Source organism: Protobothrops mucrosquamatus, unplaced genomic scaffold (assembly GCF_001527695.2).
Source record: "Protobothrops mucrosquamatus isolate PMUCROS unplaced genomic scaffold, P.Mucros_1.0 scaffold2394, whole genome shotgun sequence".
NCBI classification, from domain to species: domain Eukaryota; kingdom Metazoa; phylum Chordata; class Lepidosauria; order Squamata; family Viperidae; genus Protobothrops; species Protobothrops mucrosquamatus.
In genome coordinates this window covers 72,081-94,325 of record NW_015388468.1, presented here as the reverse complement: position 1 = coordinate 94,325, position 22,245 = coordinate 72,081, and the positions used below count along the sequence as shown (strand labels likewise).

Genomic DNA, 22,245 nt, shown 5'->3' with positions numbered 1-22,245 from the left:
CTCTATAGCTTCTTTAATATTATTTTTAATATCTTGAATTTTCATTTTTTTCTCCCTGTAATCAAGAAACAAAAAAATTAAATGTCTAGATTGTAAAGGTTAAATTTGAAAGGGAAAACCAAGGTGAAGCCATTTTTAGCTACTGAAATAATATTCAATAAATCATAGTCAGTTTCTCATTCAAATTCACATGCAGCTCCAATCAGTTTTTGCAAGGGTTAATAAAATTGTATAGAACCCACAAACAGATTTTGCACCCTACCTTTTCAAACGTCTCCCCTCAATTCTCCAATTTTTGAAACTCTAAATAATTAAAAGTGTTGGGTCTAAAGCAGGGGTGGGGAATTATGGCCCTTTTATGACTTAAATTCTGAGAGTTGAAGTCCACGAGTCATAGTTCCCCACCTCTGGTCTAAAAGAATACTTACACTAATCTGATAGTCCAGAATTTCTTCTATCCACCATGGGGGTGGGGCTTAGTGAACGCCTCCAAAAATACAAACAATACTGTCCAGATGGCTTCAAGAAAACAAGGCTTTTGCTGAAAACTAGCATTTATTTTAAGTTTCCGACAAAAATGGCCCACAGTGAATAAAGGTTCACTTTAGAACTATGACCACCACAAAATCAAACTGGTCACATAGGTGACCCACTTTATGACTGTTACAACCTATAACTACAATGGGCAGACTCCATTATGGTTGCAAATTGAGGACTACATGCACAGCTATATTGGTAAAACAATCACAACAATAGAATGTAACATTTCCATTACAAAGTGATGATAAACAGCTGAATTCACATCTAAGTTAGAAATACTTATATAATTTTAGGACTGCATCAACGTTTCAGACAATATCTACTTTCTTGCAACCTCACAAATGGAGGAAAAATCAAGGAGATAGCCCATGTGTCCCATTTTTCAGCTAATTTTGGACAACCTGTTAAGGAAAATTTCATGTAGATGCACCCAGAATCTGGACTACACAGTACTTTAAAATGTTGCCAAAGGGGAAAGGTTGCATTATAGCAGCTATACTAGATTTCCAGAGAAACCTCGAACAGATATTTAGAAGTATGTTCTTTTGTTCAGTGTGGCCTGGGAAAGTCTCCTACCCTTCCATCTGCTTTTCATTTGAAATCAACATTTAAAATAAGAGAGAAATCTGCTGGGTTTAGCACACCATGAAATATCCAGTCACAGAATGCCCACTTAAAAAAGGGAAAAGAAAATAACCACTATTTCTATTTTTTTAACCAATGTTTACAAGGCCAAGTGGTATTACTGAGAGCCAGTTTGGTCTAGTGGTTAGGGCACCAGGCTATAAACCAGGAGCCTCTGAATTCTAGTCCCACCGTAGGCTGGAAAGTCAGCTAGGTGGACTTTGAGCCAATCACCCGGAGATGGTGAGTTCTAGTCCCAACTTAAGCATGAAAGCTGGCTGGGTGACGTCTGGTGGTTACTTTCTTTTAGCTCCCCTCATAGGTGTGTTTTTGTGGAAAAATAGGAGAAGGACAGAGTATTAAGTTTGTTCACCACCTCGAGTTATTTATAAAAATAATAAAAGTGGTATAAAAATAAATAAAATAAATAAAACTTAAAAAGCTGTTGTGCTAGATTTCTTTCTCATCAAGAACTTTTAATGGATTTTGAACAAGATACTTAAGTGATGGCAGCCATAAGAATAAGATGCCACAAGAATACTCATGTCCCTATTTCTACCTGGTTACCAAAGACCTATGGCAGTGATGGCGAACCTTTTAGAGACCGAGTGCCCAAACTGCAACCCCAAACCCACTTATTTATCGCAAAGTGCCAGGGCTGCATCAGCATTGTGGTGCCCTCGGGGGGGTGTGTGGGGCATGGCCCACTGGGTGGGCGTGGCTGCAGTGGTCACAGCAGACTGGGTGAGTGTGGCCGGGGCCAAGGCAGCGGGGGCAAGTCCCTCACCATCTCCGGGGTATCCCCGGGGGGACAACGCCACTTGCTCGCTCACTTCCTGCCCTGTCGCTTCCAAATGCCATGTGCTTGCTACTCTGGCGAACGCTGCTGGGGCAACGGCATGTGTGCCCACAAAGAGGGCTCTGAGTGTCGCCTCTAGCATGCATGCCATAGGTTCGCCATCACTGACCTATGGCAAAATCAGTAAATTGACTCTTTTTATAGCAATGAATATATAATCTTAATTTGTATTTTGTAATATTTCCATGACAATTGCATGCTACATCTCCTACAGAATGAGGTACGTCATGACTTTGACTAATAACTTACTTTCAAGTGCAATTTACTAACGGTTCAAGGACTTACAAAATACAATAAATGCCTTGCTTGACTGAAGTTCTCAGCATTAAAATCACTTGCTGACTTCAGCAGTATGCAAAAACAAAATTCTATTCCTAAAGATTGCTAGATTTTAAAAACATTTTTCTCAATAATAAAAGCTATTAGAGAAGCCACAAGGCCTGTACAATATATTTTTAAAAGCTGCCAACAATTAGAACATCCCTCTTCTATATTATTTTATGAGCTACTATAAAGATATATCTATCAGATACTGATTAATATTAGATATTTGCCTGCTTGTGAGAAAAAAGCTTTGTCAGTACTAGAATTCCAAATCTTACCCATTCGCTAACAGTTTTTTTAAAGTAAGTTAAAAAATTTTTTTTTTTAAATCTGTCCTTTGATCAGATAAATATAAGGGCTCTTTTAGAACAACAATGCAGACAGTTGTTCTTTCCCTTTCCTTGAAAGGGGATGAAGCAACATTAGCCAAAAAAAAAAAGAAGAAGAAGAAGAAGGGTGCCTAAGCTTTATTTTTTTATAATACTGGAAAGGGAGAATTGGAAGCTAATTCCAATTATTTCTATACAAAATTATGTCTATACAAAAATTTAAATGCAAATGAATCATTTTATTTTGATGAAGTCACTCATGCTGTAAAATTCAGTCCTACCAACCAAGTTCTAGGCCAGGGGTAGGCAACCTTGGCTCTTTTATGACTCGTGGACCAACTCCCAGAAATCCTGAGCCAGACATTCTGGCTCAGGAATTCTGGGAATTGAAGTCCACGAGTCATAAAAGAGCCAAGGTTGCCTACCCCTGGTCTAGACTAAAAGTTCTTAGAAGCTATTTATGACCAGGCAACAGTGATCAGATTCTTATTTTGACTTTCAGAGGAGCTTTTTCGGGAAGGTCACTGAAGCCCATTTGAGACACCAAAGGAGGGGGAAAAAACCTGTTACGGTTTACAGATTTTAATTTTAAAAAAAATACAGGTAAAAAGATTCAGGTGTTAATGCTGCCTTAAAATTCAAAAACTGGAGTTAATATGACAATTTATTTTCAGAGCTTTCTATCCATAAAAAATTCAAAATTCTCTAATATCTTACATTAAAGGTTTTGATATGCAATATTGGGCTATTATAACAAGCCCGCTGATACATATCATTTGCCTTTAATATTTTTCCAGTTTTTCCCAATAACATTGAACTGAGGTTCTAAACCAATTAACAATTGATCATGCATCTGATTAAGATGATAACCCAGAGAACCATCTGTAATTAACACCCATTAGCTCTCAAATTGAAAAAGTGCTAAATAGGAGTCTCACCTCTAATGGCCAAGTTATCTAAAGACCTGAGATATTGTAATTATTCAGTTCATCATGAATGTGTGTTCACATCTAAAAACAAGATTCTGCTATAGACATTACTTTAAAGAACTAACTGCATTGTATGTTTACATGTAAACATATATAAATGCACAGTACTTCCAAAGGCTGAGGATTTAATATTTTTAATTCTTCAATAATATACCAGGAGAGGAATCTATTAAAGAAAAGCAAATAAGCACATAATTAAACATTTACAACTAGAAATGTAAGATTTTTTTAAGAATGTGTAATAAAGTTATCTTAATACTGAAACGCCAATATTCCTAGCTTTAGAATATCCCTGTAATTATTCCTAGCTCTGAATTGTAGAGTTAACTAATTAATAGCATGATGTGGTTTAATTTTGGCATATCTTATTATACAAACCCAGCTATTTCCAGTTTTCTCAAAGATCATGGTTAAATCAACCATGGTTTATAGTGCAATTTATGAACCAAGCATGAAAGGTTTTTCTTTTTTGCAAAGTAAAGAAAGAACTGAAAAAGAGGGAAGACTAGATTGTCCTATACAAAGGTTCTTTGTAATCCAGAAATTGGTTTTTTTTTCAAGATCAGAATTAGATTACATGCAATTTTGGTCATTAAGTAATTTTAAATAACTTTTGAAGAAGTCTTGAGTACTATTTGAATGATCACATGGTAATGCAAGGGATGTATTATTAATCTGTGCAATATTCTCGTTTTTAAAATATTAAAAACTATAGCTAAAAAAAAGGAAAACCAAGTAAATGGGTCAAACATGACTAATTAAGGAATGAACCTGCATAGATTTGAAATGTTCTACTTAACTATATGTTACTATTGTTGACTAATCAGATTTTTACCACCTAAGAAAACTACCTTTTCAAGTATTTGAATTGCCTTGATTTAACATCAATCCATTCTAATCTACTCATACTAACCCCACTCAAGTCCGAAATTGAAATTTTAAGGCTGATTGTAAATAATAATAATAATAATAGCCATCGAAACTGCGCTATTATGGATGAAACATGTAACAATGGTATCCATTGTCATCGGGGTACTGGGAACTATGTCCAAAAACTTTGCAAAATACATCAAGAAACTGCAGCTCCCTTCAATAACTCCAGCAATGTTACAAAAAACTGCGCTACTCGGAACATCTTATTTTTTAAGGAGACACCTGGTTGACACCTAGGATGCTGGTAGCAACCCGTGTTAACCATCAGCGCCAGCCAATTTGATTGTTCAGTTGACTGAGGTTCATGTTTAATGAATAAAAGATAATAATAATAATGTCTATGGGATAACAATATGGTTGAGCTAAAATCAAGAGTGAAAATGTTCCTTACACTCAAAAAAACTGCCTCTTGCATTGTAGCTGGCCTTATGCAGAAATGATAATTTTACTCAACAGATATGAATTAACTGTATAATATACTATTTATTTTTTAAAATTCATTGTTGTGTGGAAGGAAAAACTAATGAACAATGGAAATAGTCTATCGATAACTGAATGAAGAAATATGACAGAGATGTATAAAATGATGTCTTAAATGTACAGAGTATTTTTCTTCCTTTCTCATATTAGAATCAGGAAACTAGTATGAGATGCAATGGAACTGTATGTTCAGGATAATCAAGATGGCCATTTTGATGTAAACAAAAATAATAGATTTTTAGCCAATACTTCATTACCCAGCCTATGCTTAAGAAAAAATAGAAAAATAAGATGTACCTCTGGCCTCTTTCTCACAGAAAAGCAGAAATAAATTCAATATGCTACAGTACACTCCAAAAATGCTGGCCAGTTTTCAATGATGTTGTCAACAATTCCAAAATTCTCAGAAAGTATATGAAGTAGTTTAAGAAGATTTAACTTGATTCATTTGTTGAACTTTTATTCCTAAGTTTCCAAACATCCTTTTATTTATAATACTATTATTTAGTATTGTAAGTGCAAAACTATTACTATTATTTAGTTTGCAAGTGAAAAACTGCCACTTCATTTCCCTAAAGTAAAGAATGTGTTATTATCAAAAGTGTTCCTAATCTGTCACCCAGAAGTTCATCTATGGAAATTCAAATCCTAATCTTCACATCATGGAAGTTTATCATATAAGCAGGCAAATGGACACAGTAGGTTTTATATGTGAGATTTGCAGAGAAGGATGGGAGAAGGGGCGTTGTCTTACCTGAACGCCTTTTCTCAGCACGGAGATGGAGAATCCACCAATGGGTTAACTCTGCCTTCCTGCCCATTAGACCAAGTCAGCCAATTTTGTCACGCCCGTCCTTGGGTAGCCACTCCCAGACTTGACGAAGAAGCTGACTATAGTTTGACGTGTTGGCTCCTGGCTCCCTAATAAGTATTAATTGTCCTTAAGGGTGGGAGTGGATTCTCCATCTCCGTGCTGAGAAAAGGCGTTCAGGTAAGACAATGCCCCTTCTCCAGCATCAGAGATGGAGAATCCACCAATGGAACATACCAAAGCCTCACTGTCCCAATGGGGGGGAAACAGAGGGGGCCGTAGCTGTGTCCCCAGCGGTTATCTGCTGGAGAACCCTCCTTCCAAAGGAAGCGTCCGCAGATGCAAAACGGTCTATCTTGAACAGCAACTGTCTGAATGCAAACAACTTTTAAATCACTTCCAATCTTCAGGATATGTGCCTTTTAAACGTATTCTACTTCACGTGTATTCTAAACATGTGCAGCATTCAAGGGACAAAAAAGACTGGAAAGGGATCATAATGAGTATTTAAAGTCACCCTCACTGAGGTTAACTATTATTTGAGAGAAATAGCATTTGAATATTTAGATAATGATAATTGTTTCCAATTCTCATGTAGCACACTACTAGGGAATCTACTAGGGTTAATTCCCACAGGGATCAATTCAACAGGAAAAAGTGTGAGTGAAAGGATTGAAAACTTCTCATCCACCTTCCCATTCAGTTTCTTACCTAAAATTCAAGCCTCAATACATCAACTGCATTAGTCTCTATAAATTATTGAGGTGGCTTCATGGATGCAATTATATTGCATTTTTTGGCTAAAGTATGATTATGGTTTATCAATGCCTATTCCTAGTTTTCAGATGTTTATCCGTTTCCCAATCTAGCCAAAAGAGTTCTGGAATTCTTTGGTGGTTTTTTATCCAAATACTAATTAGCTTACATTTATTTATCTAGCGTATGGCTTGCAATGTCAGTGAAATCTACACATGCTAGACACAATGCTGTCCTGGCAGCCTAAATTGCTAGTTCTTTCTGTTCAGCACTTGCGTGCCTATCCTTGATGCATCGCAGGGAGCGAATTAGCTTGCACCAACGGACAACGGCGCTTGGGTTCCTGGCTCTTCTGGGTTACTCTGTTGATTTTGCCTCACTTCGCCTTGTGTTGTGTTGCCTTGCATCCAGTCAGCTCCAGTACTGGCTTCCGCTCTTCGCACACATGAACACAGATAGGTTTTTCCCATCAAAGTAGTACCCATTTATCTACTTGCAATAGTGGATTCTTTCAAACTGCTGGATGGACAGGAGCTAGGGATCGAGAGATGGAAGCTCATCCCATCTCACCGAGCCTGGCTCAAACCTTCGGAGTGCAGACCATTTATGATAAGCAGTTCCAGGGTCATTAAGCCACTGCGCCCCCTACCAGCTTAGATGCTCATCCCAGATATGACTGATTAGGTGTTCTTACCTGTAGATACACAGATGTGCATTTGCACATGTACAAATTGCAACACTGTAATTTGACAAGTTTATCCTAGCCTACCCCAGGGAACTCAAAGTGGCTTACATGTGGAGCTTCCTTCTTCAGAACCCAACCTTTTGTGGTTAGACTCCTACAGCCTCTTGGAATAGATAAAACGCAAGTCAAATAAAAAAAATCAATAATCTCAATATTATTTAATCACAATAACATGCTTGTTTCAAACATGAGCCTTTTATGAAACAGCAACACTGCCAAAATTGCAAACATACAGGGGAAAAAATACCTTTCTTTTGTGGCTCTTGCAATTGTTTCAAGATTTACATTCCCTATATCAAATATATCATCAGAGGACTTAAAATACTTCAAACAAAATAAAAATACATTAAAACAAGCTCTAAAAATTACTCTAGCAACCTCCTATAAAGAAAACCTCTATAAGATGTTTTATAGGTGGCACCTCCCTCCCACAAGATTAGCACGAATGAACAAGGGGAAATCCTCGATATGCTGGAAGTGTGGAGAGACTGTTGGGAATTACTACCAGATGTGGTGGCAATGCCCAAAGGCACAAAAATTTTGGAACTTATTAAAGAAATGGCTGGAAGAAATTTTGCTAATAGATATAGAGGCCAAACCGGAATTTTTTTTTATTGGGAATTATAGAAAGAAAATATAAGAAAGATACAAATTATTTACTACTGCATATAGTAACAGCGGCACGAATAGCCTTCGCTCAAAAATGGAAAGAGAAAGATACTCCAACCGAAGAGGAAATATTACTGAAAATTTTCAATTGCACTGAAATGGATAGACTTACATGGGAACTCAAGGATAAAAGTGAAACTAAGTACTACAAACAATTTTATGATTGGATAGACAATAAGAGGGTAGCCAAGACAAATGTATAGTGTTAGAATAAAATATAGATTATAGACAAATGTATATTTAAAAGATAAATAGATATACAGAAATAAGGGAAAAGAAGAACTTTATGTCTATATGAGTACCAATACTACTGTAAAATGTCGGAAGATGTATGGAACCAGTGACGTCATATCTATGTCCAATGTGTTTTTAATTTTGTATTATTAATAAAAATTTATTAAAAAAATAAAAAAAATAAAAATAAGCTAAAGACATTAGTTCTACCAAAGTAATATCCAAGACAGATAGAAAAAAAAATCCTCATTTATCAATAGAAAGTTATCTGAGGGCAAATTTGGAAAAACAGTGAAAGCCAAGGCAGTCCAATGGAAAAGGCCTTTGTCCAAGTTGCCAGATGCTTCACCTCTAATAAAAGAACCTCATGTCTTTGGCCTCTTACCATAAAGGGAGCCAGAATAACTGTCCATGAACTACTGAAATGTGTTCTTTATGCCCAGTTGCTCTTAATAGACTAGCTGTTCTGTTCCAAATTGTATTATTTTCCCGAAATACCTTCAGAGGCAGCATCAAATAAAAAGCATGACAATTCAATTCCATTTCTAAAACTATAATATTCACTGCTGGTGCCAATAGAAGCAGAAAAAGTATGGTCAACAGTGACCAATTTCAGTCTTCATTATAACTTTCTAAAGAAAAGTCCATCACATCCCTGGTAAACAGAAAACATTCTGAGCAAAATTCAGTAAACAAACCATAAATATTAATCTGAGGTTTCTAATGAAATAGTGTCTGGAAATATCTGTGTGCCTCTAAACCAGGGCTTTTCAACCTTTTCACCCATTGTACCACTTTTAGGATATGGCAATATCAGAGTACCACCAGTCACCTAGCAAGGTGTCAAAAACTTGATGACCCCCCAAAAAAGGAAAAAAGTGATAAAGTACAGGTAGTCCTCAACTTACAACAGTTTGCTTAGTGACTGTTTGAAATTATAATGGCACTGAAAAAAGTGCCCCCAAGCCACAGCCGAGCAAGACACCAGCCTGCCTGCCCGGCAGCACTCTTCCTCCTGTCCGAGGTTTTCATTGTTGTGAGCATTTCTGTTGAGGATTGGCAGTGGAAGTGGGGTGGGGGGTGTTTGGTTTTTATTCCCCCCGTCTGCTGGGTGGTTGCAGCAGGTTTTGGTCACTTCACGTGACCCTGGGACCGTCATAAATATGAATCAGTTGCCAAGCATCTGAATGTAAATCACAAGACCCTGGAGATGCTGCAACATTCCAACTGATCGGCGCTTCTTCTGAGCTCAGCAGAAGGGCCAGGATCAGCGCCGAGCTCCAGCTGGAGCCTGGCGCTGATCCTGGCGCTTCCACTGAGCCGACAGCCCCGAAGAAGCGCCGATCAGCTGGAAAGCGGCACTGATCCTGGCGCTTCCGCTGAGCCGACAGCCCTGCAGCTCCAGCCATCTCTCGCTCAAGCTTGTGCGGTGCTGCCACTGGTTCAGCTCATTCCCCTCCCCCGCTACCACTTTTCTAGGATGGTCGCGTACCACCTGCCAGGTGCCAATGTACCACAGGTGGTACCCGTACCACTGGTTGAAAAGCCCTGCTCTAAACTACCAGAGCATTTTTATTGGAATCATTACTGACATTTTGAAGAACATTGCTATAGTTCTGGTAGTGCAGCAGTTAAACTGTAGTACTGAGGGCGAACTCTGCTCACAGCATGGAGTTCAATCCTGATGGGGCTCAAGGTTGACTCAGCCTTCCATCCTTCTGAAATTGGTAAAATGAGGACCCAGATTGTTGGGGCCCATATGCTGACATTGTAAAGTGCCCAGGCGATATCTCAAGACTAAAAGCCACTGCTATTGCTATAAAATATCTTGCGAAGCACCATCCATTCTTCCTAATTTCAAATGGTTCAAGCTATATACAGGTAGCCCTCGACTTACGACCACAATTCAGCCCAAAATTTCTCTTGCTAAGTGAGACATTTGTTAAGTGAATTTTTCCCCATTTTACGAACTCTCTTGCCACAGTTGTCAAGTGAATCACTGCAGTTGTTAAGTTAGTAACATGATTGTTATGTGAATCTGGCTTCCCCATTGACTTTGCTTGTCAGAAGGTTGCCAAAGGAGATCATGTGACCCTGGAACTCTGCAATCGTCATAAATATGAGTCAGATGGTAAATGTCTGAATTTTGAGCACGTGACTATAGGAATGCTGCAGCGATTGTGTGAAAAACGGTCGTTAAGTCACTTTTTTCAGTACCGTTGTAACTTTGAACAGTCACTAAACAAACTGTTGTAAGTTGATAACTACCTCTTTTCAATGTGTAAGCCCACTGCTTCTCCTTCACAGCTCCTTCTGGAAAGCACATCCTTATAAGAGAAGTTTATTTTTTAAAAAAATGAGATAGGCCCACAGAGTACCCCAGCTGTGACAACTAACTGTTCTACCTTGATTCTTGCAGAAATCTGAGATCACTATATAACTGTTTCCACTTAATTTTCCAGTTAAGATATGATGGCTATAGTATGACGTATAAAAGGTTGCCTGAAGCATTCTGCTAGCAAGGTTATGTCTCTTGGGAAATGTTCAAGGTAACTGTTTGACTTAACTTCATATTTATTACTGAATGCTTACTATCAAAACAGAAAAGAGAAAAAAAATCAGCAGGCTAAAGCATTTAACCCCAGGCCATCCATCTTAATAGCTGGTCATTAATATTGAGAAAATTGCTAAAACTCATTGTGCAACTCATAATGTTTCAATAATCTACTGAGTTTTAAATGGACATTTTGGTTAGTTTTTTTAAAAAAAATATTTTACCAAACCTAGCTGAGAATAAACAAAAACAGTGGGTGTTATTAAGTGTTCACATTCATATCAAAGAAATGGACATTTTAAATGCTTGTCTCTCTTTTAAACTTTAAACTCTTTCAAATACTCTTTTAAAGTGTACTTTAAATAACAGCCCAGATCTTATGAACTGTTTGGTTACCAGTCCATTGATTGCATTTATTGTATAATCAGCTTTGAACAAATGTGATATGGGAAGTGCTTCCTAATTTAAGTACAATCCATAAGACTACTGAGTTACCCTGTATTCTGTTTCCTTCTGGCTCTAGATAATATGATTCCAGTATTGAGCTAATTATTAAATTTGCTTAGAATATTCTGTGGAGAAAGTATAACTTCCAAGAAAAACTTCTCCTAACAGTTATACACCTCATCACGCTAAATAGAGTACCTAAAAGCAGTAACATCCTAAATTATTGGAAATCTATGCAGATATTTAAGTGCCAGAGACTAATCACAATGTTCTGGTCCCGTTGGTGGATTCTCCATCTCCTGTGCTGGAGAAAAGGTTGTTGATATACTATCAAAAAGGATTCTGGACACCATGTGCTATCCAGGGCAAAGCCTACTGTTGTTATTTGCAGCCAGATGTTCAGACTGGATTTGGTATTTTGTCTACCTATCAAATCCTTTCCAAAGATTTGGGATAGGCAGATGTGGATGTTTGATGGTGTTACAGATATCATCACAGGATGTAAGTGGTTCCAAGTAAAGCTGCCTTTTGCAATTGATTGATGGTGAATTTGTCAATGCTGATGATAATGTAGGAGGTGACCGGGCTGACCTTGAAGGAAGGGTCAAATGCATCATCAGTCATGAGAGATCTAAGTCCAGCCCAGTTTGAATTCCTGTGACTCTTACCTAGTGCCAATCTGCTTGGGTCATTAGTAGTTCAGATTCTTGTAGGAGCTTAAGTTTACAATGAATCTTTATACCCATTTGAACTGCCTGGATATCCTAATTTCCCTGGCACTTGACAGGTGTTATTTGCTGCCCATAAAAACTGTCAAATATAAATATACTCAATAAAATCACAATACAAACAGAATAAAATCATGGACACAAGATGGAGAAAGGGGCAGCTGGGTGCAAGGGGGGGGGGAAGTGGGCTTAGCTCTTACTTAACTAGCTCCACTTTGATGCTCTCCCATTGAGGCTCCAAGCCACCTAGCAAAGCTCTTATGGCAAGTCAGAAGAGTGGGAGCCAATCTCACCTCGGGGATAAGATGTACCAAAGGGCAGGAGCCATAGCAGAGAAGCTCTTCTCCTTCTCTTCCTGTCTCTTTGAAAAGAAAAGCCCATCAACAAGCCAAGCTGTAAACTTCATCCTCTGAGGAGAATAAAATTCTAGCAAGAACAGGCTGATCACCTACTCTAGGATCAAGTGACTTACCCACTTCCTAAACCTCTGTTTAATCTGTGGATCAGATGATAATAATGATGATGATGATGATGATGATGATGATGATAAAGTTGGAAGGGACCTTGGAGGTTATCTAGTCCAACCCCCTGCTCAGGCAGGAAACCCTATACCATTTCGGACAAATGGCTGCCCAGTCTCTTCTTAAAAACTTCCAGTGTTGGAGCATTCACCACTTCTGGAGGCAGGTTGTTCCACTGGTGAATTGTTCTAACTGTCAGGAAATTTCTCCTTAGTTCTAGCTTGCTTCTCTCCTTGATTAGTTTCCATCCGTTGCTTCTTGTCCTGCCTTCAGACGCTTTGGAGAATAGCTTGGCTCCCTCTTCTTTGTGGCAGCCCCTGAGATATTGGAACACTGCTAACATGTCCCCCCTCGTCCTTCTCTTCATTAAACTAGACATACCCAATTCCAGCAACCATTCCTTATATGCTTTAGCCTCCAGTCCCCTAATCATCTTTGTTGCTCTTCTCTGTACTCTTTCTAGAGTCTCAACATATTTTATCTTACATCTGGTGCCATAACTGATGACAGCCATCTCTTTGGAATTATTTCACATCTCGGCTGCATTGGATGAAAAGGAGAAACATTTTTGGTATCATCAACAAATTGATGGCACTTTGCTTTAAATCTTCATGCTCTATGAAATCATTAAGGAAGCTCATAATTACATTAAATGACATTCTGACCAATGTAAAATCATCAAAAAAAATATGAGCATGTATATCCAAAATTTTCTATTATTTCAGTTTAAGATCAGTTAGCAAAGAGCGAAGTTCCTCAGATAAAGAAATACGCAAACCACATAACCACATTCCTATTTCTTCTGGCAAAGTTCATTATATGGATCATAACAGAAAATAATAGCGTTCTCTGCTTAAAAAAAAAGAGCAAATAACCTATTTAATGATGATATGACCACTTGTTGTCTTTCTCCGTAAAAAAAGTATGATATAACTTCTGACATAAATGTGAGCATTTTTGTAAAGTTTGTCTCTTCAGAATGATAGCTTTCCCTGATATTTATAGTCTTGACTCCATTGGTTGCGACAAAAACAAAACAAAAAAGGCCAAAGCAAATATGACAAAATACAATAAATGAGGACATTAAAAATGCTTTGGATGCTGCATTTGATCGCACAAAAGGGCGCTTGTTGATCCGAAAAGCGGACCCTGTACCTGCAGGAAAAGTGCTAGGATGCTGACAATGATGATGATGATGACACAGTATTGACTCCCTAGAAACAGTTAAGAAAGAGATTAAATAAGTAAAATGTTAATTTCCATTAGATAAGAGATTTGAGTTGATGTGATTCTGAAATCTGTTCTGCATGCAGATTTTAATAAGAAATAGAAATAAATGGAACTAAATGGGACAACCACAATTACATGTCTACAACAACTAATGGCAAATTCAATCAGACTGAATTTTTGACAGTGTGGTTTAAGCCTAATAGTAGTTTTATTCATATGTACAAGTCCTTGGCCAGGACTGAAGCCAAATTGCTGCTGTTGCTGCTGTAATAGCAGTAGCAAATACATGAAGGTTTCATACACATTTAACATAAAATGCAGGTCCTGTCCAAGAGGTCATAATCAGGAAAGCACATCCAAAGTTGGTAGATGGCTGGGTGAGTGAATAAAAGTATTAGATAGCAAAAGTCCAAGATGGTTCTTTCATCAATATGCAGAAATCTTGAAACAAGATAAGAATGACCAACCAAAGAAATGAAGGCAAGCAGCAGAAATGGGGGGGGGGAATCAATAAAATAAGAATCAAGATGTAAAACTAGTCAGCAGGAAAAAAGTATGATTTTAATATTATCCTTTGCATTAAAAAACAGTGGTAGGTCAAGGAGAAGGAAATCTAAACCAACAGATCTTTAGCAGTGTGAGTAAAAAGCTCTTTCATGGAAGTCTGAAAATGAACTAATTCACATTAAGGAGAGAAAATTATAGAAAAAAAGTAAATACAGTATTTATCATAACTGAATGGAACGGCCTCCCAGAACTGAAGAATAAAAAAGGACTGAAAATTTACTACCTTTCAACAAATGGTATCAACATAGTATGCAACAACATTATTAAAGCATAAAAAACACATTGACTCATTAAAATGATATTAAAATGGGATTAAAACATCTGCTTTTTGAAAAATGCTGCTCAAAATTTTAGAGGACAAGATTAAAAAGAAATATTTTGATGAATATGTCATTGTTAAGTAGAAGAAAGGGGGTTAAGAATATGAAGTCCTTTATACTTGCTTATAAGAAGACAAATTTGAAGTAGTTATGAGAATCTGAAGAGTGGTACAAAGGTCATTGAGAGTATCGAGAAAAGGGGGAAGGGCATCAGGAACAATATTCTTTAGAATCGAAACTACAAATAGAGCAAATGCAATATTATTTTTTAACATTATTTACAGGAAAAGTTGGTATATGCTTAATTTGTGGCCTTGGTCGGGAAGCTCAGTTCTTCAAACTAGTCCACCTAATGCTTTGACTCTCTACTTTTAGATACTTTATTGCTTAATATTACTTTTGATTATAATTTTCACTTCCTTGTTCTTTGGCAGGAAGACTTTTCTTTCTACAGCCATCACAAAACAACACTTCAGACCAAAAGGCTCTTAATTTAAAATGTAACTTTTTAATTTCATTTTTTTTGGGGGGGGGGGGTCTGGAAAGGAAAAACTTACAGCATTTTATAGATGTGACTAAAAAGACTATTCACTGTCTTCACAAGTGACTGTACCATTATTTGTGTGTCTTGGGAGTCTGAAAGGATGCATCAGAGATAGGTAATTGTTTTCTGGAGTCTTGACGACAGACAGGAGAAGCAAAACGGCCTACATAATAGGACACCGGAGAATACAGCAAGTGAGAGAGAGTTAATTTTACCAAAAGGTAGTTAATGCATCTGCTTATGATCTCATTGCAAATTTCAAAACTTGAATATCTTGGCAGGGATTGCTTAGGAATTCCTTTTGCTTCTAAAGAATGATTACATCTTCTTTTCCCCAAAAAACAATTGCTTGTTGGACACACAATACGAATTGCACCAGGGTGTCTGCCAAAAACCAATGCCACATATTAATTATATAAGAAGCAGGCAGAGGAAAGGCCTAAAATACTTCCTTTTTTTCTTTTTGACTCCAAATAAGTTGCATGCACACATTAGCTGGACAGGAATCCAGATTGCTACCAACATTCAGGTTCAACTGCACTCAAGTCAAATAAATACAAGTTTAGCTTCTTCTCCATAGGAAAAAAAAAAAATCCACTGGCTCCCTGGTTTTAATTTCTGTTCACAATGCTATTTCAGATGGCTTGTAAAAGTCTAGTAAGGAAATGCAGATGAACACAAACTTAAAAATAAAGGCTTGTGTTTTATTCATAGTGAAAAAGTAAGTAGATAGTCCTTGACTTAGTTCATTTAGTGACCATTCGAAGTTACAATGGCAGTGAAAAAAGCCACATGATTGTTTTTCACACTTATGACCTTTGCAGCATTCCCATGGTCACATGATCAAAATTCAAATGCCTGGCAACTGATTCATATTTATGACGGTTGCTATTTCCCACGGTCACCTGATGACCTTTTGCGACTTTCTGACAAGCAAAGTCAATGGGGAAGCCAGATTCATTTAATAAGCGGGTTACTAATTTAACAACTGCATTGATTCACTTAACAACTGTGGCAAGGAAGGTCATAAAATGGGGCAAAACTCACTCAACTTAGCTGTCTCACTTAGCAACAGAAAATTGGTCATAAGTCGAGGACCTTTATATGAATACAGTGAAAATTATTTTCCAAAAAAGATGACGCCACCGTGCATTTCTCCCCATCCTGCCGCAACAAGGTCAAGGAAGATGGGAAAAGCCCTACAGCAAATGTTCACAAGCATTCTCCTTTCACGGCACTCCTAGTGTCTCAGTAATTTTTTTTTTCATGGTGCCACTTAAGAGTTCCCAAACTGTGAGCTGTGGTTCCCTGGGGACAATTCTGTTTATTAAATAGTAAAATTTCCCACGGTGTTCTCGTGAGTTTGCTGTGGCACTCTGGGCTGCCATGGCACAAACTGCGGTTCCACGGTTTTCAAGCCCCTCCTTCCAACGAGATGTTTAGTTCGTTTACATTGGAAATAATAATGCAAAGGAACTGCACTCATTCTTTAAAAGTAGCCTTTCAACAAAAAAATGGAATACAGATAGAAAACAGGTTGAAGAAGCGGCATCTGTGCCATATAAATGTTCCAGTGTCCAGGTACTAGGGCAGGGGTAGGCAACCTTGGCTCTTTTATGACTCGTGGACTTCAACTCCCAGAATTCCTGAGCCAGCATGGCTGGCTCAGGAATTCTGGGAGTTGAAGTCCACGAGTCATAAAAGAGCCAAGGTTGCCTACCCCTGTACTAGGGTAAACCACTTGCACAGATGTCTATGGAGATTCTCAGTCATGTTTGTCCCAAAGATGCTTTTTCAAGAGGCAACTGGATTTTCTTGTTTTTCTTTGAAGACGTTTCGCTTCTCATCCAAGAAGCACAGATAATATGCTAGTAATTTAAATAATATCCTTCGCTAGCAATTCACACTGTGATACATACATGGCTTTCCTCATTTTATTCTGTCTACCCTCCCTTTGGGGTAAATTAGGCTGAAAGAATGATTTGTCCACCGCGCCCGCCCGCCCCTCCCTTATTCCACAGTCAGGTGGAGTGCTGAACCCATCATTGTCCAATTTCAGCCCAACATTATAACCATGATTTGTTGTTCTTATCTTGCAAAAATTTGGTTTCATAAACGGATGCCAGAGAGATTATCTTGATCCATTAGCTCAGTTTTGAGTTGTTTTTTTTCAACCCAGATCATTTCTTCATAGGTTTTAAGAAGTGTATCTGGACTCACGACCTTTTCTATTTGATTAATCTAGACCTGCTACTCCAGTCTACAAGCTCTTATCTCTACGTACAATTTGTCAATTGGGGATCATATTTCCACATCATCTCAAAATGGGTCTTATACCATGAAAACCATACCATAATATTAGCTTTGCTATTTTTGCTGGATGAATCAACATCGCTTAAAAATTTTAAAAGTGCATATTAAATTCTACAAGGCAACCAGGAGACACAGCCAAAATCCCTCTATTTAACAGCAGTAAATTCTGGGAGATCATAAACCTAAACAATAAAGCCAAAAAAGTCCAGCCATTTCCAACCAGCCCTTAGTGCTTGATGTTTGAATGGCAACATGAGGTGAGAGAAGATGTAGAGTATTTATAGCTGGTTGCAAAAGCGATGTTCTTTTTTTTAATTACTGTAGGTAATGTTGTTAATTATGCAGAACATCTGTGGGTACTGCATGTTATAGAATAACATAGGCAACAGAGCGGTATTTCTCCTGAGCACCTTATATTTTATAGTTAGGTGGCTGGAGACAGGAAAAGAATCAGTCACAAAATAAAGAGAGAAAAGAAAAAAAGGTGAGAAAAAAATAGTGAGAAATCATTGCAATCTAAGTAAGCTTCTTTTTACTTAGTCATGAAAAAGTTACTCAAAAGTCTTATGTATCAAACATGCCAACTGAAAATAGGAGCTTTCAATGGGACTTGTGACACACAAGAGGATCCTTGAAATGTTATTATATTGTCACTTACACTTAAAACCACTCTTGTACTACCATCCAGGAGGGGTGCAAATAGTCAGGAGGAGCTTTTACTACATCCTTCAAGACACAAAATCTCTGAGTTGGCACGAAAAGACAACAAAACGTCTAACACAAAACCAGAGGCAATTTTCTTGAAATGATACTATTCGAAGGATCAGGCACTATGCAAATCAGCATTCACTTAAGCAAAGGAATCAAATCACAAATCCTTGCCTACAAATTCAACTTCAGAGAGGAAGGCATTCCCCTCAGCTCACTTCACCAGCTATCTGGTCCTGACTAACCCTTGACTCCCATAGACTGTAGCCTTCAGTTAATATTTGATGAGCACTTTCTCATAACTCCCGTTCACACTATAGCAGCGGTTCTCAACCTATGGGTCGCGACCCCATTTGGGGTCGATCGACCATTTCACGGGGGTTGCCAAGCAAGGCTGTCCGCCATTTTTTCCCCCTTTTCCGGCGGGTGCCTTACCTCCCTTGGGCTGGGCCAGCTGGTGGTCGGCCTGCTCCGTCTCTGCCGCTTGCCAGCTATGCCTCGGCCGGCGCAGGGGGCGGAACCACGCATGTGCGGCGCTCCCGGGCAGGGAAAGTCCTCGACTTACGACTGGTTGGGTAGTCCTCGACGTACGACCGGTTTAGTCCTCAACTTACGACCGGTTGGGGTCGCGGCATTAAAAAGGTTGAGAACCACTGCACTATAGATTCCAGATGTTTCTTTCCCCTTCCAAGGCTTGAATTCTGCAGACAATCAGCTTTCCTGCCTGTCTGCTCAGATATCTGGGAAATGTGCATTGTATATCTCATTGCAGGCTTGCCTGCCTACCCCACGTGTGGCCCAGACTGTGTAAGACTGAGTGAACATGGGGGAAGGGATGGGTGGGCCTGAGTAAATTGGGGTTTCCCATTCACTACCTTAAGAATAACTGAGCCACATGTATCTCATGTTTATTCAAAAACTATAAAATTTCCTATAACAGAATCTAACAATCAAGGAGAGAGGCAATCTAGAACTAAGGAGAAACTTCCTGACAGTGAGAACAATTAACCAATGGAACAACCTGCCTCCAGAAGCGGTGAATGCTCCAACACTGGAAGTTTTCAAGAAGAGACTGGACAGCCATTTGTCCGAAATGGTATAGGGTTTCCTGCCTGAGCAGGGGGTTGGACTAGATGACCTTCAAGGTTCCTTCCAACTTTATTATATTATTATTATTATTATTATTATTATTATTATTATTATTATTATTATTATTATTATTATTATTATTATTTAATTATTCTGTTAGATTCTGTTATCACATAGGAAACGTGAAAAAAATTGGAAGAGCCAGATTCCATTTCTAATGTTATCCAAACTCTCCATTATGATTAGTCTTAACTATCTATTAAACGGTGAAGCCTTCCCATATAACTCTTTCTGGGCTCTTTCTCTGATGGAAAAAACTGTCAGGGAGGGAGGGAGGGAGGGAGGGAGGGAGGGAGGGAAGGAAGGAAGGAAGGAAGGAAGGAAGGAAGGAAATCAGTATAGCCCTTATGAGGATAGGCTATACTTGATTAAAAAAAAGACATTTCTAAAAAGTTGACTTTTAACCCCACCCCAACATATGATATATTAAAATTAAGAACAATTTGCTCAGATTCAGACACAATTGATAAAATATCTTCTTAAAACAGAAATAACAGTGTCTAATTCCCTCTTTGCACAATGTAAGCTGTAGCCAATCTTACCATTTATTCTTAAAGCAGTCAATTGGCATTTTTCCTTTCATAGCTTCAATAAAATTGGCCCATAGGCAGGGGAAAAAACCTGTAGTATTCTTTGTGGCTCCATTAAAAAAAATAATAGAAAGTCTTAGAAATAAGCTCTCCAGATAGCCTATCTTCATAGAAAAATAAGTTACAAAATTTCTCAGATGTAAAAAAAAAAAAGTTACTATAGAAGGTATACAATCCAGACAAATTGAAGGTGCTTTAATCATTTCCAGACCTCTTTTAAGTAATACTTTAATAAGTTACTTTTTTTTTGGCATACAAAGGTTTTGCCAAAGCAATAAATCTCAAGTGATCTTAGTAGGCACTCAGCAAAAAAGGATTTGCAATACTCCTGGTCACAAATATTTCCATCTTCACCAATACAGACGTATCTACATTCAGTAGCAAACAAAATCAAATCTGATATCCAAAAGTGAAGACTATTAACTTAATTGCAATCTCTCTTATGAAAGCAGGTTAGCGAACTTAAGGTATCAAGTCTGACTATGTCTGTTAAACATGCCAAGAGAATTCTATTTTCAAAATAGTTTTCCAAGTTTAAAAATAAAATGGCTCCAAGATCTGGACCATTTTTTTTAATTTCTTGGAAATTAAATGAGAAGCTTTTAATATAGAAACATCAAGCAAACAGACATTAGAGAAAAAAACAGGAACTAACTTTGTATCACTATTATGGGAAAAGCTATATGCATTTATAAAAAAAAACATCTGCTGTAAAAAGAAAACAAGTGCAAGGAAGATACCAGACACACTTTGGGGGCTATGTCTATGAAGCAGCCTTTTACTTTTGCACCAATATAAAATTACAGAGATATAAAATTACTGTTGAATTTTCTTCCTGTGGTTGGTCAATTTGAACCATTAGACCAATTTAGTCCATTCATCTTAAATTTCTCAAGGTTGGGAAACACTGAATTACACCTTGACAATAATGTTGCGTTCCCAATCCCTACAAGGGAGAGTTCAAGGTCTTTGTTGCTATGTATTATAGGTAGAACTATACTATCTATGGCAGTGGTTCTCAACCTGTGGGTCGGGACCCCATTTGGGGTCGATCGACCATTTCATGGGGGTCGCAAAGCAAAGATGTCCGCCATTTTTTTTGTCCGCCATTTTTTCCCCCCTTTTCCAGCGGGTGCCTTACCTCCCTTGGGCTGGGCCAGCTGGTGGTCAGCCTGCTCCGTCTCTGCCGCTTGCCAGCTACGCCTCGGCCGGCGCAGGGGGCGGAACCATGCATGTGCAGTGCTCCCGGGCAGGGAAAGTCCTCGACTTACGACCGGTTTAGTCCTCGACTTACGACCCGTTGGGGTCACGGCATTAAAAAGGTTGAGAACCACTGATCTATGGGATTAATCATTCTTAACCTGATCTCATGAAAATCCATGTTGAAATCTTTCATCGATATCTGCCTGAAAAGTATGAAAATCCTTTCATACATATCTGCACAAAACCTTTCATACGTATCTGCATGAAAAGCATGGATACATGGGCTAGTCTAGCATGAGAATGTGGCCAGCAAAATACCTAAATCAACTTGGGCAATAAATAAATAAATAAATCACAATTGTTTAGTTGGCTTTAAAACAGAATGAAAAAAGAGAATTAGCCACTGAAAACTTATCAGGAATCTGTGTTTTATTGCATCTGATGAAACGAGTTGTAGCTATAAAAACAGATCCCTTTTAATAAAATTTATTCGTCTGAAAAAGCATTACTGCCTCCTGATTTATATCCTATGAGTACCTCAGCAAAGGACTTACTTGGTGGAAGGGGTGTTATACAGCACAGTGAGATCCTGTGCTAACTATCAGCCAGCTCCTCAAAGACTGTGTTCACATAACAGTCATCTTTCATCAGACTTCGAGTTTTGGTCCTTATGATTATGATATTCTCATACCAATACATAGTTTAAAACAAAACCAAAATACAGTAATTTGAAATCAATTCAGTAAAATTAGCTCTAATGCTAAAATAATCAAATAAGCAAAAATATATTTAAAGCAGCACCTTCGGAGAGCACTGAACGTATATATACATCCATAGTAATTTTTAAAACATGTGTTCACCTAGAACTGATGAAAGACTGGAAGTAGTGAAGATTTGTTTTCAAAAATTCAGGATTTACTTTAAGAAGATATTTTTTTAAAAAGGTTGGTTTAGACCAGGGGGCCCCAACCTGTGGGCCGTGGCCTAGTGGCCACTGGGCCCTGCATGGGACAGGCTGGCCAGTGCACATATGTGTGCACGTACACACCCCACTTGTGGTAGCGCGGCAGCTGTGCCA

General features: G+C 38.1%; 1 protein-coding gene across 1 annotated transcript in view; it reads right to left on the bottom strand.

Annotated features, from left to right (window-relative positions):
- Positions 1 to 22,245, bottom strand: part of GNAS (GNAS complex locus) — a 122,140-nt gene that overhangs the window by 83,110 nt on the left and 16,785 nt on the right. The window contains exon 3 of the mRNA XM_015824865.1: positions 1 to 55. Within this exon, the coding sequence (XP_015680351.1) occupies positions 1 to 55 (55 nt within the window). The remainder of the gene's footprint in view (positions 56 to 22,245) is intronic.